Genomic DNA, 14,831 nt, shown 5'->3' on the forward strand with positions numbered 1-14,831 from the left:
AGATGGTGCAAATGGCGCTTATAGTATTTTTCAAATAGCTTGGGTACGGTTACATCTCCACGCGAGGACTCCACCTTCACAAACCTTAGAGGAGAAGAGACTAAGGCGGGTACCCCTCCTAAAACGGGTAGGCGCTGTTTTATTGCGAAACTAAGTGCGAATGTACTTATATGTATTGCAAAGTATACATAATTGTATTGATAATTCATTTTTCTGAGTTTTGTAAGTTTCAGTCGGGCATAAATATGGTACGAAATGACAGAGTATTTTTGTTATATATTGAAATTCGATAATCCTTCTGTCCAATGGAACGAAATTCGTTTATAAAAACAAAGATAAACTAAAAATTGTAGGCCTTTCCGCTAGAAATACATATAAATATTTACGACAAATATTTATACGGATCAGCGAAAGTTTGGCAAAGTGAATAGAAAACTATCGAACTGCCTATATGATGTCATCACATTATAAACAATAAAACATACATAATGGAGCGGTGCTGCTCATCTACATATGTACTTACTTAATTGTGCAAAGACAATACTTCATTACCCGACAGCTTACATTGTGTATTGTCTGAAACTTATTATATGTTTTTACTTTATGTTCTAAATGCGTTTACAGACGTAATAAGGGCTTATTTTTCAATATCAATTAATTGACTGCAATGCATTGTGTACACAAGTGCATATAAAAGGTTATAAAAGAGCAAATCACCCTCGGGGCAGTTACTGCGAAGCAACAATGAGGACAGTATTGTTTTTGGCGGCCTGCGTGGCTACATTCCACGTGGCTCTCTCGAGCGTTGATAATGGCAAGTTTCATTGTTTTGTTGATAGTAACTAATAATATCGTTATAACGTAAATGTACCAGTGCTGGGCACTGACCACCACATTCAATCCTAATTCCTTGTAGAGTAAGTACCGGTTTGCTACGGCATGGAAAAAATAACGAACACTAAATCATCATCTTCCTCGCGTTATCCCGGCATTTTGCCACTGACAACTAATCATAAGAATTGACCAAGTTTAGTTTTTACGAAAGCGACTGCCATCTGATCTTCCGACCCAGAGGGGGAACTAAGCCTTGTTAGGATTAGTCCGGTTTCCTCACGATGTTTTCCTTCACCGAAAAGCGACTGGTAAATATCAAATGATATTTTGCACATAAGATCCTAAGAACTCTTTGGTACGAGCCGGGGTTTGAACCCCCGACCTCCGGATTGAAAATCGCACGCTCTTACCGCTATGCCACCAGTGCTACTATACTACAAGTTTTGAGTAAGATGTGGGCACATATATTTTTACACTTTTCTGTACCTTGTCACAAGCTTTGTCCTTGGCCGTACATAAAATATTTAAAAAAATAATTAAATTGGTTTTGTACTTATCAGAAGCATCGGCAACAATAATAAAGCCAGAACCGACGACGGATACCAGCTGCGAGTGCAGAGAAGGTAAGACGAATCGACCATATTTTAATCCCCCTTTTTGTTGCTCGAATTTGTAAATAAAAAAATAAAAACTTAAAGAATGGTAAGTTTAGTGTTTTATGAGTAAATCTATTTTGTAAGTGAAGTGGCGCTGTATGTAGAAGGTTACAAGAAATGGATTTCTATTCCATCTAAAGATATTTCATTAGGTAATAAAAAGGTATTTAAAGAATTCTCAAAAAAGGAACTAATCGCATAACACTTACTTAATTAAAATAAATTGACACATATTTTTTCAGACAATTTTATTAAAACGCCTGTTTATTACTTTTAATTATAACTGCGACTTTAGTTAGCTTATTTACATAACAAGAGAAATAAATAAATGAGTCTCGCAGAACATAGACAAATTTGTAGTTTTTAACATAGTTTTTTAGTAAAATATTTATTCACGCTACTGTGAAAGTATTTTTCACTTCTCATGCCCGTAAAGTTCGACTTTAAATCGTGCGTAGTCGACATAAAGTTGCTTATTATGTTCTAGAGCATAGAATAATCATCTATTATGACATGATTAACACCCTTATTGAGCAATAAAATCCAAAATCTGCTATACAAACTGCCAGCCCTGCCGGCGCGCCCCCGACCAGCGCGCTCCCGACCGGCGTACCCCGCGCCCCCGACCGTCCCAAATAATTCAAGGTTTTGGAAAAATGTTTCATTTGCCAAATAAAAATTTGGCAAATGAAACAACGAGCAAACGTGTTTCGAAGTTGCGACATGAGACCGTTATTTTTACAGAAAATTGTCCTGGGCAGAATGAGTACTACGAGCCATGCATACATACGTGCGGAAGCCAGAACTGCTCCGACAGAGGCAAAATTTTCCACTGTCCTAACATAGTGCCAGGAAAGTGTGACTCATCCGGGTGCCGTTGCAAGCCTGGTTACCTAAGGGATAATAAAGGAGTTTGCGTTCAAGAAAAGGATTGCCGTATGTATACTTTTTTGCCATGGCATTCTGTGTAACTTTGCCTGATCGCAACCATAGGTTCCTTTAAAAATGTTTGAAATTCAATTCATGGTTACTATTATCAAGTGTATTTTATACAGCTGTTGTTTCTGCAGTTCAATACTGCACAATACGACATTTTAAATTTAATAAACAATATTTGTTACACGAGCATACGTGTCACATGAACTGAACGTCGTTCGAGTATGCAGCTTATAAAACGACGATAAAACGAGTATGATTATAACCTGTGCATAATGTAAGTCAGCCGCAACACTGTCAGATTCCTACACGTCACGGTTAGGCTTATTCCGTGTGTAAAACTTACTTTTTATGAGCTTTGTGACTTTTAAATATTGCAATTAGCAGCAGCATTTTTGTACATAAATATTAAGTGCAAGTTACTCGGAATTTTTTGTTCAACTACCCGATTAAACTGAAAACTGATTTCTGGTGTTACTGTTCCATCTAGTTCTTTTTTTTACCTGTGTGATTTGTTTTAGCCCCACCTGTCTGCCCCTCTGGGGAAGTTTGGAATACGTGCCCCACCGTCCCATGCGAAGGGGACAACTGTGCCAAAACCAAAGACTCGCCACAAAGTTGTCCGACCGGAATAGTGTGCAGTAAACCACGATGTGTGTGCGGCTACAACAGAAAAAGAGCTGAAAATGGCACTTGTATCCCAATACCTGACTGTCGTAAGTATTTAACAAGAAAAACTAAGCGATTAATATTTGAATTGACCGCTTTTATTCATCTTACAATGTTTGTTAGTATATATAACAAGCAAGATTGTAATCAAGGTTTCAACCAGTTTCCAATAACTTACTGTGCCAAAATTTTGAATGTTTTTACCGCTATATTATTTGGATGCCCTGATCGGTGAGCTCAGCAGTACTCATGTTGGTTGTCATGTAGATACGGTGCGTTTTAATAACATAAGTTATGCCGATGACGTGGTACTGTTGTTGAGCCCATCGGCCGGTGGTATAAGAATACTATATAATTGACAAGTGCGAGTCTTTTGCCCAAAAACATAACTTACGATATAATGTCGCGAAAAGTGAGAAGGTACATGGTCTTCAAGGCGGGGAGCAAGTGCCCATCATACGTGCCACCCATTTGTTTGAATGGCGAGCAGCTGAGGAAGGTATATTCCTTTAAATATCTTAGGCACTTGATGTACAGCGCAAGTTAAAATAACACTGTTTCGAGCTTACTTTACTTCGCTGTACGCCTGCAGTATGTGGACGAGGTACACGCAGCGTTCTATGAATGCCATGCGTGTACAGTACAACGACGCGTTCGGGGTACTGTTGCGGCTGCCGCGATACTGCAGCGCGTCGGGCATGTTCGCCAACGCGCATGTGGATGGTTTCCACGCGACGCTGCGCAAGCGCTGCGCCGCGACGCTCCAAAGGGTGAGGGACAGCCGCCACAGTCTCCTGGCCTTCGTGGAAGGAAGATGAGACAGTGCACGAATTAGGCACTGGACTTACCAACATCTTAGTTTAGATACTAACATAGTAATTTAAGTATATTTACAATGCATGTGCTCGAAAAGTGCGTTTCCCACGGAGCCATATCATGCGGAAAGTACTACTTTTCTGCACTAGTGCGGAAAAGAGCACTTTTCGTGCATATGTCGAAAGTTTAAAGGGCCATATGTACTGTAAAACGTTGTACGATACACGTGCGAATAGGTAATTCGCAACTCGTGTCGATTTAAAACACTCCTTTTAATAATTAAACTTATTTGCCATGATATGTTTTTTTATTTACTCGCACAATGCATAGTAAAACATTGTATGATACACGTGCGTAAAGATGATTTCCGACTCGTATTCCTTTATACACTCACTCGCTTTGCTCGCTCGTGAATAAAATTCCACTCGTCGGAAGTCATACACTTTCCGCACTTGTTGCATAAAATAGCTATTGTAATTAACAAACCATGGATTGTGTGAATTGTATCGTCCGAAATAAATTATTTTTATTTTATTATATTGACAATGCAATGTTATGGTATTTTATACAACAAAGGTGGATGGTGGATGATGACTGTAATAGCGTGTTGATAGCAGAAAATGGGAGATATCTCTACCAAATTCATTTCCCCTTCCTTTAATATTTTACAAAATTCAACAATGTCAGAGTAAATAAGTACTACATTTAATTTTATTGTTTTAGCACCGTTTAAATGCGGTAAGAACGAAACGTACGTAGCGTGCTCATCCAACTGCCCAGGGGAGAAATGTAGCGACTACATCAATCATACCAAATGTCCACCATACAAGATCGGCATTGTAGTAAATTGCAAGCCGGCGTGTAAATGCAAGAAGGGCTACTACAGGGACGAGAAAGGAAACTGCATTCTGGCTTGTGACTGTACTCGTAAGTATATGTCAATCTATCGCTTTTCGGCTGTTGAATTTTGTTGCCACCAAACTTTCCATTTTATCGAAATGTAGTTCGATTGTGCTTTTATGCTATGTCTATGAAGTGAGTGCTGCACTAAGCGCTATGCTTGAGTCCTAGTATTTGTATTGACAAATACTCTTTATTGTACACCTTAATTAATGAAAACAAAATAGATAGAAAGAACAAAATTTCTGTTTGGCAATACGACGGGCGGTCTTATCGGTAAAAGCGATCTTTTCCAGACAACCTTGTAGAACTTGTAGATGCACAAAACCCGAGTCCAATAAAGTAACCGTATTCGTACAGTCATCATCAAAGAGATAGTGACGGCCAAAATGTACGCGAAGCATCATCCGCTGTAAACGCGCCGGGACAGAAGACAACGGTTTCCTAAAAATCGACTCAAGCGTCTTGTGGTCAGTTTGGAGAGTGACGTCGCATCTACCAAATACATATTGGAAGAACTGTTCACAAGCGTGTACATTTGCCAACATTTCCTTTTCAATTTGCACGTAGTGTCATTGCGCGTCTAAGTGACTGATGATCGCATGATTTTTCAGAACCCCCGCCCAAATGCGGAAAGAACGAGGTGTACGACGATTGCTCTTCCACAAGTTGTAAGCCGTCACTTTGTTCCGAGCTCGGTTACCCGTTGAACTGTGATAAGAAATGTAAGCCAGGATGCAAGTGCAAGGATGGCCATGTTCGCAATGGCAAGGATGTTTGTATCCCTATAAATACCTGTCCATGTAAGTATCAAACTAAAATTATATTTTAACTACTAACTTAACGTTTCATAGATAACATAAGAAAATACAGAAAGTGCGTATATAAATGGTACTGCTTATGAAGCTTTAACTCTATCCAGATGCTGTTCAGAACCGCCTTATTAAATATAATCCGTTCTTTATTAAATTTGTCTTATTGACCAAATGCACTTACCTGTCACCAATTATATTTTATCGTTTTAATTCTCTAGCGTTAATTTGTATCTAACTAAGCCTTCTAAATAAATATGTTTGTAATTTTAGCATGTGGTGGAGACGAAAACGCTCAGTCAGGATGTGGCACTAACTGTGGCAAAACATGCGCTGCGATTGGCCAAAAACTTCCTATAATTTGTCCATTGATTTGTGAGCTCAACGGTTGCGATTGCAGGGTTGGATTCTATTATGACCCTAATCAGAAAAAATGCGTTAAGAAAGAGGACTGTAGTAAGTGTTACTGATTCTTGTAACTGTTTAATAATTTTAACGAGTTGGTAATATTTCCTCTTATGCCATTAACTATATGATTTTAGCGCCAACCTGCAAAGCAAATGAAGTATATTCCTCTTGCATAAATGGCGGATGTGGCGCTAAAAACTGCAGTCAGATAAACAAGTCAAGCATCTGTGTAGATCCAGCAATTTGTAGAAAGGGATGCATTTGTAAGGAGGGTTACTTGAAAGCCGACAATGGAACTTGTATACCAAAGGACCAGTGCCCACGTAAGTGAACCTTTTTCCTCTTATCGAATATAAGATATGATGATGATGATGAGGTACTACAGCCCAAACTCTTATACAATGGAATGATATAATGTATTGATTGTTATTTTTTACAGAAAATTGTCCCGGACAGAATGAATACTATGAGCCATGCATCAATGTGTGCGGAAGCCAGAAATGCTCCGACAGAGCCAAGATCTACCACTGCCCCATCATAGTGCCGGGAAAGTGTGGCTCATCCGGGTGTCGTTGCAAGCCTGGTTACCTAAAGGATGCTAAAGGAGTTTGCGTTCCAGAAAAGGAATGCCGTATGTATACTTTCTTGCCATGATATTGTATGTAATCTACTATCTAACTAAACCACATACACGGTTCTTACGAGTACGTTACACTGCCTGATCACAGGAAAAAAGTTTTCTCGCTGGATTGGAAAGTCAGAATGGACGTTTCTTAGTAAAATAGGTTGCCATTTTAGCCCTAGGTTCCTTTAGAAGTGTTTGACAGAATATTCATGGTTACAGTAGCTCTTGGGTATCTCCTCGTAAACATGAGCGTTACTATACATGAGCATTGTGGTCGCAAAGCTTTTCTTAAGGGGCTACCTGAGGTTTTCATCGATTTTTGACAAGTTTTGAATCGTATCTCCTACTTTTGCACTACATATATAATTATAAGACAAGCGGCTATCGGTTCTTCAATCTTTTATCTCCATTTTTGTCTACCGGATTGTGAAAAAAATAAATACTTATTTATTTATGATTGTTTTAAACATTGTCTAAAAAAACACTTTTTTCGTATCTCGATTGCTGTGAAAGATCTTACTTATACGAAATCTACATATTTGGGTTCGTCTTAGACGTCTCTAAAAATTTGTGTAAGGTTTTAATTTTAAACTAATTAACACAAAAGTTATGGCCAGAAAACCAGTTTTTTGGCCTAAAATTGTTCAACTTTGACGCCAAATATTTCGAAAACAATGAACTTTGAAGTAAATATGGGGATACTATATTGCTAAAATCCGTTGCTGTTAATATGATAAGCTACCAAAAACATTAGAAAACTAAGGGATTCAAATCGAAGGTCATTGGGGCATGGGATCCCCTTAATAGCCATTTTATTTATTTGTATTTTCTTAATATTGTTTTCGGTTACCGCGATAGTTACTTACTCATAAAATAAAACTATGAAAACGGCCGGTCCCTTATTGGGATACCCTCCTACAATTTAGGAGAGAATTAAATCTTCTCAGGTCCGAGGTGTAGGTTTGGAGCCGGCGTAGCTTTATCGCGTATATATAAATATATATCTTTACTTGAAAACTAGCCTTATGAACCGATTTTGCATGTACAATCAGCCTTAAAGTTTATAGTTTATAATGGTTCATTATTTTTTGCATGCGGGTATTTTTGCACTTTGTAGTTTTTTCCTCAGTCACCCGTTGACCACGAACGCTGTAAAGGGTTCGAAACGTCGGGATGTATTATAAATTCAATATACGCAAGATAATCCGTTTTCTAAGTTTGTATTTTCTTGTTAATATTAACACCAGATAAGTACCAAATTAAAATCAAAACTGGATTGTGGTGAGTGTGGTGAGGTTTCGTTTTGTGTGTTTTTTTTGACATTTGCATTGTATTTTAGCCCCACCTGACTGCCCCTCTGGGGAAGTTTGGGATACGTGCCCCACCGTCCCATGCGAAGGGGACAACTGTGCCAAAACCAAAGACTCGCCACAAAGTTGTCCGACCGGGATAGTGTGCAGTAAACCACGATGCGTGTGTGGCTACAACAGGAAAAGAGCTGAGAATAGCACTTGTATCCCAATACCTGACTGTCGTAAGTATTAACAAGAAAAACTAAGCGATTAATATTTGAATTGAAAGCTTTTATTCATCTTACTATGTCTGTTAGCTTATCTAACAAGCAAGATTGTAATCAAGGTTTCAAACAGCTCCTAATGACTAACTGTGCTGAAATTTAGAAAACCTTTATCGCTATATTGACAATGCAATGTTATGGTATTTTATACAACAAAGGTGATAGCAGAAAATGGGAGATATCTCAGCCAGATTCAACAATTTTAAAATAAATAGCTACTTACAACACTTAATGTAATTATTTTAGCACCGTTTAAATGCGGTAAGAACGAAACGTACGTAGCGTGCTCATCCAACTGCCCAGGGGAGAAATGTAGCGACTACATCAACCAAACCAAATGTCCACCATACAGGATCGGCACTATAGTAAATTGCAAGCCGGCGTGTAAATGCAAAAAGGGCTACTACAGGGACGAGAAAGAAAACTGCATTTTAGCTTGTGACTGTACTCGTAAGTTTAAGAATATGTCAATCTATCTCTTTTCGTTTGTTGAATTTTGTTGCCACCAAACTTTCCATTTTATCGAAATGTAGTTCGATTGTGCTTTTATGCTATGTCTATGAAGTGAGTGCTGCACTAAACGCTATGCTTGAGTCCTAGTATTTGTATTGACAAATACTCTTTACTGCACACCTTAATTAATGAAAACAAAATAGATAGAAAGAACAAAATTGCTGTTTGGCAATACGACGGGCGGTCGTATCGGTAAAAGCGATCTTTTCCAGACAACCTTGTAGAACTTGTAGGTGCACAAAACCCGAGTCCAATAAAGTAACCGTATTCGTACAGTCATCATCAAAAAGATAACGACGGCCAAAGTGTACGCGAAGCATCATCCGCTGTAAACGCGCCGGGACAGAAGACAACGGTTTCTTAAAAATCGACTCAAGCGACTAAGCGACTTGTGGTCAGTTTGGAGAGTGACGTCGCATCTACCAAATACATATTGGAAGAACTATTCACAAGCGTGTACATTTGCCAACATTTACTTTTCAATTTGCACGTAGTGTCATTGCGCGTCTAAGTGACTGATGATCGCATGATGTTTCAGAACCCCCGCCCAAATGCGGCAAGAACGAGGTATACGATGATTGCTCTTCCACGATTTGTAAGCCGAATCTTTGTTCCGAGCTCGGTTACCCGTTGAACTGTGATAAGAAATGTAAGCCAGGATGCAAGTGCAAGGATGGCCATGTTCGCAACGGCAAGGATGTTTGTATCCCTATAAATACTTGTCCATGTAAGTATCAAAACAAAATGACTAATATTTTAACTACTACCTTAAGATTATATAGATCTTCTTCTTCGTTTGCCATGCCCTAACGGACGTCGGCGACCACCTTTGCCATCTCTCTCCTGTTCTTAGCCATTTCTGCCAGCATGGCTGCGTTATCGACGTTCGTCCATTCTTTTATGTTGTCAAGCCAGGTGACCCTCCTTCTTCCCCTTCCCCTCTTGCCATCAATTTTTCCTTCTAATAATAGTTGTAGTATATTATATTATATTTGTCATTTCGGTATATGTGTCCAAAATATGATATTTTCCTTCTTTTTACCGTGATCAAAACTTCTAACTTTTTATCCATTCTTTTAAGTACTTCCACATTCGTAACTCTAACGGTCCAGGAGATTTTTAGCATACGCCTATATAGCCACATTTCAATTGCTTCTATTTTCTTTTCCATAGCTTTATTCAGAGTCCACGTTTCGCAGCCATAGAAAAGTACTGATAGTAGGTACATAGCATTTCACAAGTCTTCAACGAAGCTTTAGGTTGATATCCTTGTTGGTGTAAATAGACTGCATTTTTACAAAAGCGTTTCGCGCAATCTCTATCCTGACACGTATTTCCTGCTCCTTGTCCCAGTTCTCGTTCAGCCAGCAGCCCAGATACCTACCTAGTCGGCTCATAAGTTCTGTCATATACATAGTATCAAATAAAATCAAAAGTTTAAGTTTATTCCGTATAATTTGTACAGCGTTTGAAAGCTTATAAACTAGAGAATCTAAATGTATAACATTTATTCAAAATGACCGCCATAATTATCTACACAGGCTTGAAGTCTTCGTGGCCAGTCGTCAATGGATTCACGCACCACTTTCATGTCGATATTGGCCACTGCCGTAGCAAGAGATTTTTTCAGCGAGTCTAGATTTGCATGAGGTTTTGAGCACACCTTTTCCTCTAAATACTGCCATATTTTATAGTCTAAAGGATTAAGATCTGGGCTAGAGGAGGGCCAATCTTCATGCCGTATAAAGTCGATTTTATTGGAGGCGAGCCAGGCTTGTGTAGACTTTGCCTTATGGGCTGGAGCAGAGTCCTGCTGGAAAACCCAATGCTGGTTTAGAAACATCGTATGGGATAGTGGTTTCACAATATTAGTCAACACCGTGTCTTGGTACACTTTGGCACTAGTTTTTACTCCTTTCTCACAAAAATGCATACTAGTGACGCCCGCATAAGAAACTCCCAGCCAAACCATCACAGATGAAGGGTGATGACCTCTTTGAATACGGGGAATGCTATTAGACGCTTCTTTACTATTGCGAGCGTACACTCTATCATTTTGTTTATTACAGTTTTCTTCTATGTCAAAAATTTTCTCGTCCGAAAACAGTATACAACGGTGCTTATTTTTAGCGTACTTCTTTAATAAAGCTTTAGATCTTTTAAGCCTTAAAGCTTTAAGCCGACCATTGAGAAGATGGCCAGTTTTTCGTTTATAAGCACGAAGTCTCAGGTCTTGATTAAGCACTCTTTTCACCGTGTTTTTGCTCAAACCCATCTGGAGGGCCATAACTTTTTGTTTCCTAGCGGGATTTCTGGCAATGCGTGCCCTAATTGCTTGTACAACCGCTGGAGTCCTAGCTGTACGCGGACGACCGCTTCTTTTCTTGTCATTTAAACTAGAGACCTCACTGTATCTTTCTATGGTACGATACACAAATCTTAGAGAGAATTTTAAATTTTCAAGTAGCTTAAAAATTTTAGTCGGCGAGTGACCACAACGATATAGTGCAATTATTGCGGTACGGCTATCTTTAAGCGTCCACTCCATGTTGAAGAAAACAGAAAATTGCAAAATTATACTACTCAAATATTTAATAAAGATTCGAAATTCAAATGCAGAACGGTTTTTGTTTTAGGAGTTCCAAATTTAAATTTTAAAGGCCAGTGACAGAACTTATGAGCCGACTAGGTATACTTTACTACCTACCTACTTTTTCTATCGGTGTGTTATTTAATTTTAAAATGTGTGTCGTCTGCATATCTTAAATTCTTCTCACTACATTGAATGCCTATATCAACCCCATTAAAGGCTTCTGAGAAGATACGTTCGGAATATAAGTTGAAAAGGCTCGGGGATAAAATACATCCTTGGCGGACGCATTTTAGTATTTCTAAGTCTTCGGCGGCTATATTTCCGACTTTGATGTGAGCGGTTTGATTCCAGTACAATTTTTTAATTATTCGAGCGTCTTTGCTGTCAATATCTGTTTGATAAATAACTTCCATAAGTAGCATTTCATAGATAACATAAGAAAATACAGAAAGTTACATAAATGGTACTGTGTATGAAGATTTAACTCTCTCCAGATGCTGTTCAGAACCGTCTTATTTATTAAATATATTTAATCTCCTTTCTTTATTAAATTTGTCTTATTGACCAAATGCACTTACCTGTCACCAATTTTATTTTATCGTTTTAATTCTCTAGCGTTAAATTTGTATCTAATTAAGCCTTCTAAATAAATATGTAATTTTAGCATGTGGTGGAGACGAAAACGCCCAGTCAGGATGTGGCACTAACTGTGGCAAAACATGCGCTTCGATTGGCCGAAAATCTCCTATAAATTGTCCATTGATTTGTAAGCTCAACGGTTGCGATTGCAGGAATGGATTCTATTATGATCCTAATCAGAAAAAATGCGTAAAGAAAGAGGACTGCAGTAAGTGTTACTGATTCTTGTAACTGTTTAATAACGACGTGGTAATATTTCCTCTTATGCCATTAACTATATGATTTTAGCGCCAACCTGCAAAGAGAACGAAGTATATTCCTCTTGCATAAATGGCGGATGTGGCCCGAAAAACTGCAGTCAGATAAACAAGCCAAAAATATGTGTAGATCGAGTAATTTGTAAAAAGGGATGCATTTGTAAGGAGGATTACTTGAAAGCCGACAATGGAACTTGTATACCAAAGGACCAGTGCCCACGTAAGTGAACCTTTTTCCTCTTATCGTAAATATCAGATCTCTTATGCGAGGTCCTAAGGCCCAGCCACACAAAAGAAAAATCCAAAATTTACAACTGAGTTATGGACCTGTAGCGTAGGAAATAGTTGGTTTATATGTATTCTTCAGTGCGCTTGGATCCCACGGCCTCAGTGTCTCGACACCAAATGTGACAAAGTGGTATTGGAGGCCGAGACCTCTGAATGAGCCACGGGCTCGTAAACCTACTGCCACTCTTGGTCTCATGAAATTTGAATGGAGAGAAAAAAAAGGTATTTGTACGCTTTTCGAAAATAAGCTACAAAACGGAAAATAAAGGCGGGGCGGGTTTGCTATACTTTCGCCGATCAAAAACGTAAGAAATGACTTAGCCTAGGGGCTTACTTGCAAGGTCCTGGTCTTGGTGCTTCTCAGGCTTAATCCGAAGGAAGTATGGCCTTTGCTGATGAGGGCTACTCGTGGCCCGCTGAATGTCGAAAGCACAGTCAATTCTTGATGTCTCACAGAAAATCCGATGTTGTCCACAACACTAACAACCCCGGGGCGAAAAGTAACACAAAAAAACACTGAACACTCGGTAAAAGCGGGTCTACGCCGGCGATGCAATAATTTGCTTGCAAGACGTAGGAGTTTCGAGCGAAAAACTGATTTTAGTTATGGCCGCGGGCGTTTACGCCGTGTCGCCCCTAGGTGGCGCTGTCATGCTTTGTTTTAACAGGCGAGTATAGCATTGGCTCAAACAACCTCGATATTTGGCAAACTTTTTGCTTTTAGCCGCCTCGGCAGCCGGCTCGCCTCGGGCCCCAGCCCTGGTCGAAGTTCTTGGTAGATGGGATGGTGCCAGTGTATCTACGCATGTGGCGTCCCAGACTAGCACCCGTCCCGTCATCCACGGGACCAGGGTCAAACCGTCCGGTCTATTGCCGTCGTCCCTAAAACGCCATTTGGTTCAAGGATAGCCGGCGCGTTGAAGGTGGCAAGAGACTCTGATATCGTTTAAGACAGCGTGCCTGGAGAGGCGACCAGCGCTTAATTGACAAAAAAGGCCGTGGTGTCCGAGCACGTCGACGGTTGCACCGCAGGGGCATCTGTAGGGGTGCAGACCTTTACTCCTAATCTAAGGCTTATGGCTAAACGTAGGGTATCCGACTCTAGATATGTACCAGTGGGGGGGAGGGGTAGGCATGCAGCCACTGACCGGATTCTCGTTCTGCAGCTGCGAGCAGCCGCGCGCGCGTAGTACCGTCAGAGCTGGAAATTAGTTCCTCGTATTGAATTTTGCACAACGTGTCGTCCCAGCAACGTTGAATGTTTAATTTCGGGAATATATGCGTCTTTATGATTTCGAGACGTGAGCTTGATATATATTGTTAGAAAAAATCTAGAGTGAAAAATGCATGGACTTGCTAGCTTGGCATGAGGGCGATTAAATTATTTTTTCCGACGAAAGATGTTTCAATTGCAAGATAGCCTGAATCAACAAAATGGCCATGGTTACAGTGCTTCATTGGGGGATAATCCAGTAGACAAATTAGCCGTACAGCGCCGTCAACTTCTACAGACGCGAAAAAGTGTAGAATTATTTTGAGGGCGCCACTGAGCTCCAAAATGCAACACATGATGCAAACATCCATACATCCATCTCTTTCTGCCGCATGCGTTCTTTACATTTGTTGATTGACATTTAACGTTTGCCGTTGATTTATTTAAATGACACGTAAATAGGTATATAGGGAGCATGCATGAACTGTAGTCTGCAGCACAGAAGCCGCCTATTCAAGAATTGTGTCAAGTTTCCATTTTTAGAATTAAGCCACTAGATGGCAGACCGAAACAGAGCCAGACTGCCTCTGAATGTTGAATAATAGTTTTAGCTAAAAGACAAGAACATTCTTGATAGCAGTGGGAACCTGCAAGGAAAGCGTTCTTCGACGTTCGCATGGTAAATGCTGACGATTCCTCTTACAGCAACCTCTCCTGGCAGAAAACTGCACAGAGACACCGCCGTGAAACATCGAAAATACGACAAAGCAACAGAGGACCTAAGAGCTTCCTTTACACCACTAGTCATTTCATGTGATCCGTCGCATGAAATGACTAGTCCCAAAAAATGTCCCAAGGTTTCCTCCGTGTTGGAAGGTCAGATGGCAGGCACTTTAAGAATTATATTGCTAAAAGAGGAACCTTAATTCCTTTGGCACGCTGCTGAAAAAGCGGGAAGATGGCGTGGAGGTATAGTTGTGCCGTTTTCATTTACTATGGGGAACATTGCGCATACAAAAGGCAGAACGCACAACGAATAGCAAATAAATTATTTTATAAATAGATTGCATTATTTTTTTCATCTTTCTAGAAGTAA

The 14,831-nt window shown here is 39.7% G+C and overlaps 1 protein-coding gene across 1 annotated transcript in view; it reads left to right on the forward strand.

The window, feature by feature from the left end:
- Window positions 1-744: 744 nt before the first annotated feature.
- The window catches only part of LOC134742771 (zonadhesin-like), a 65,838-nt gene continuing 51,751 nt past the window's right edge, over window positions 745-14,831 (forward strand). The window contains exons 1-13 of the mRNA XM_063675957.1: window positions 745-818; window positions 1,395-1,457; window positions 2,943-3,142; window positions 4,635-4,838; window positions 5,426-5,614; window positions 5,897-6,079; window positions 6,166-6,354; window positions 6,471-6,662; window positions 7,996-8,190; window positions 8,479-8,682; window positions 9,284-9,472; window positions 12,003-12,185; window positions 12,266-12,454. Coding sequence (XP_063532027.1) covers window positions 745-818; window positions 1,395-1,457; window positions 2,943-3,142; window positions 4,635-4,838; window positions 5,426-5,614; window positions 5,897-6,079; window positions 6,166-6,354; window positions 6,471-6,662; window positions 7,996-8,190; window positions 8,479-8,682; window positions 9,284-9,472; window positions 12,003-12,185; window positions 12,266-12,454 — 2,254 coding nt within the window. The remainder of the gene's footprint in view (window positions 819-1,394; window positions 1,458-2,942; window positions 3,143-4,634; window positions 4,839-5,425; window positions 5,615-5,896; window positions 6,080-6,165; window positions 6,355-6,470; window positions 6,663-7,995; window positions 8,191-8,478; window positions 8,683-9,283; window positions 9,473-12,002; window positions 12,186-12,265; window positions 12,455-14,831) is intronic.

This window comes from Cydia strobilella, chromosome 7 (genome assembly GCF_947568885.1).
Source record: "Cydia strobilella chromosome 7, ilCydStro3.1, whole genome shotgun sequence".
NCBI classification, from domain to species: Eukaryota; Metazoa; Arthropoda; class Insecta; order Lepidoptera; family Tortricidae; genus Cydia; species Cydia strobilella.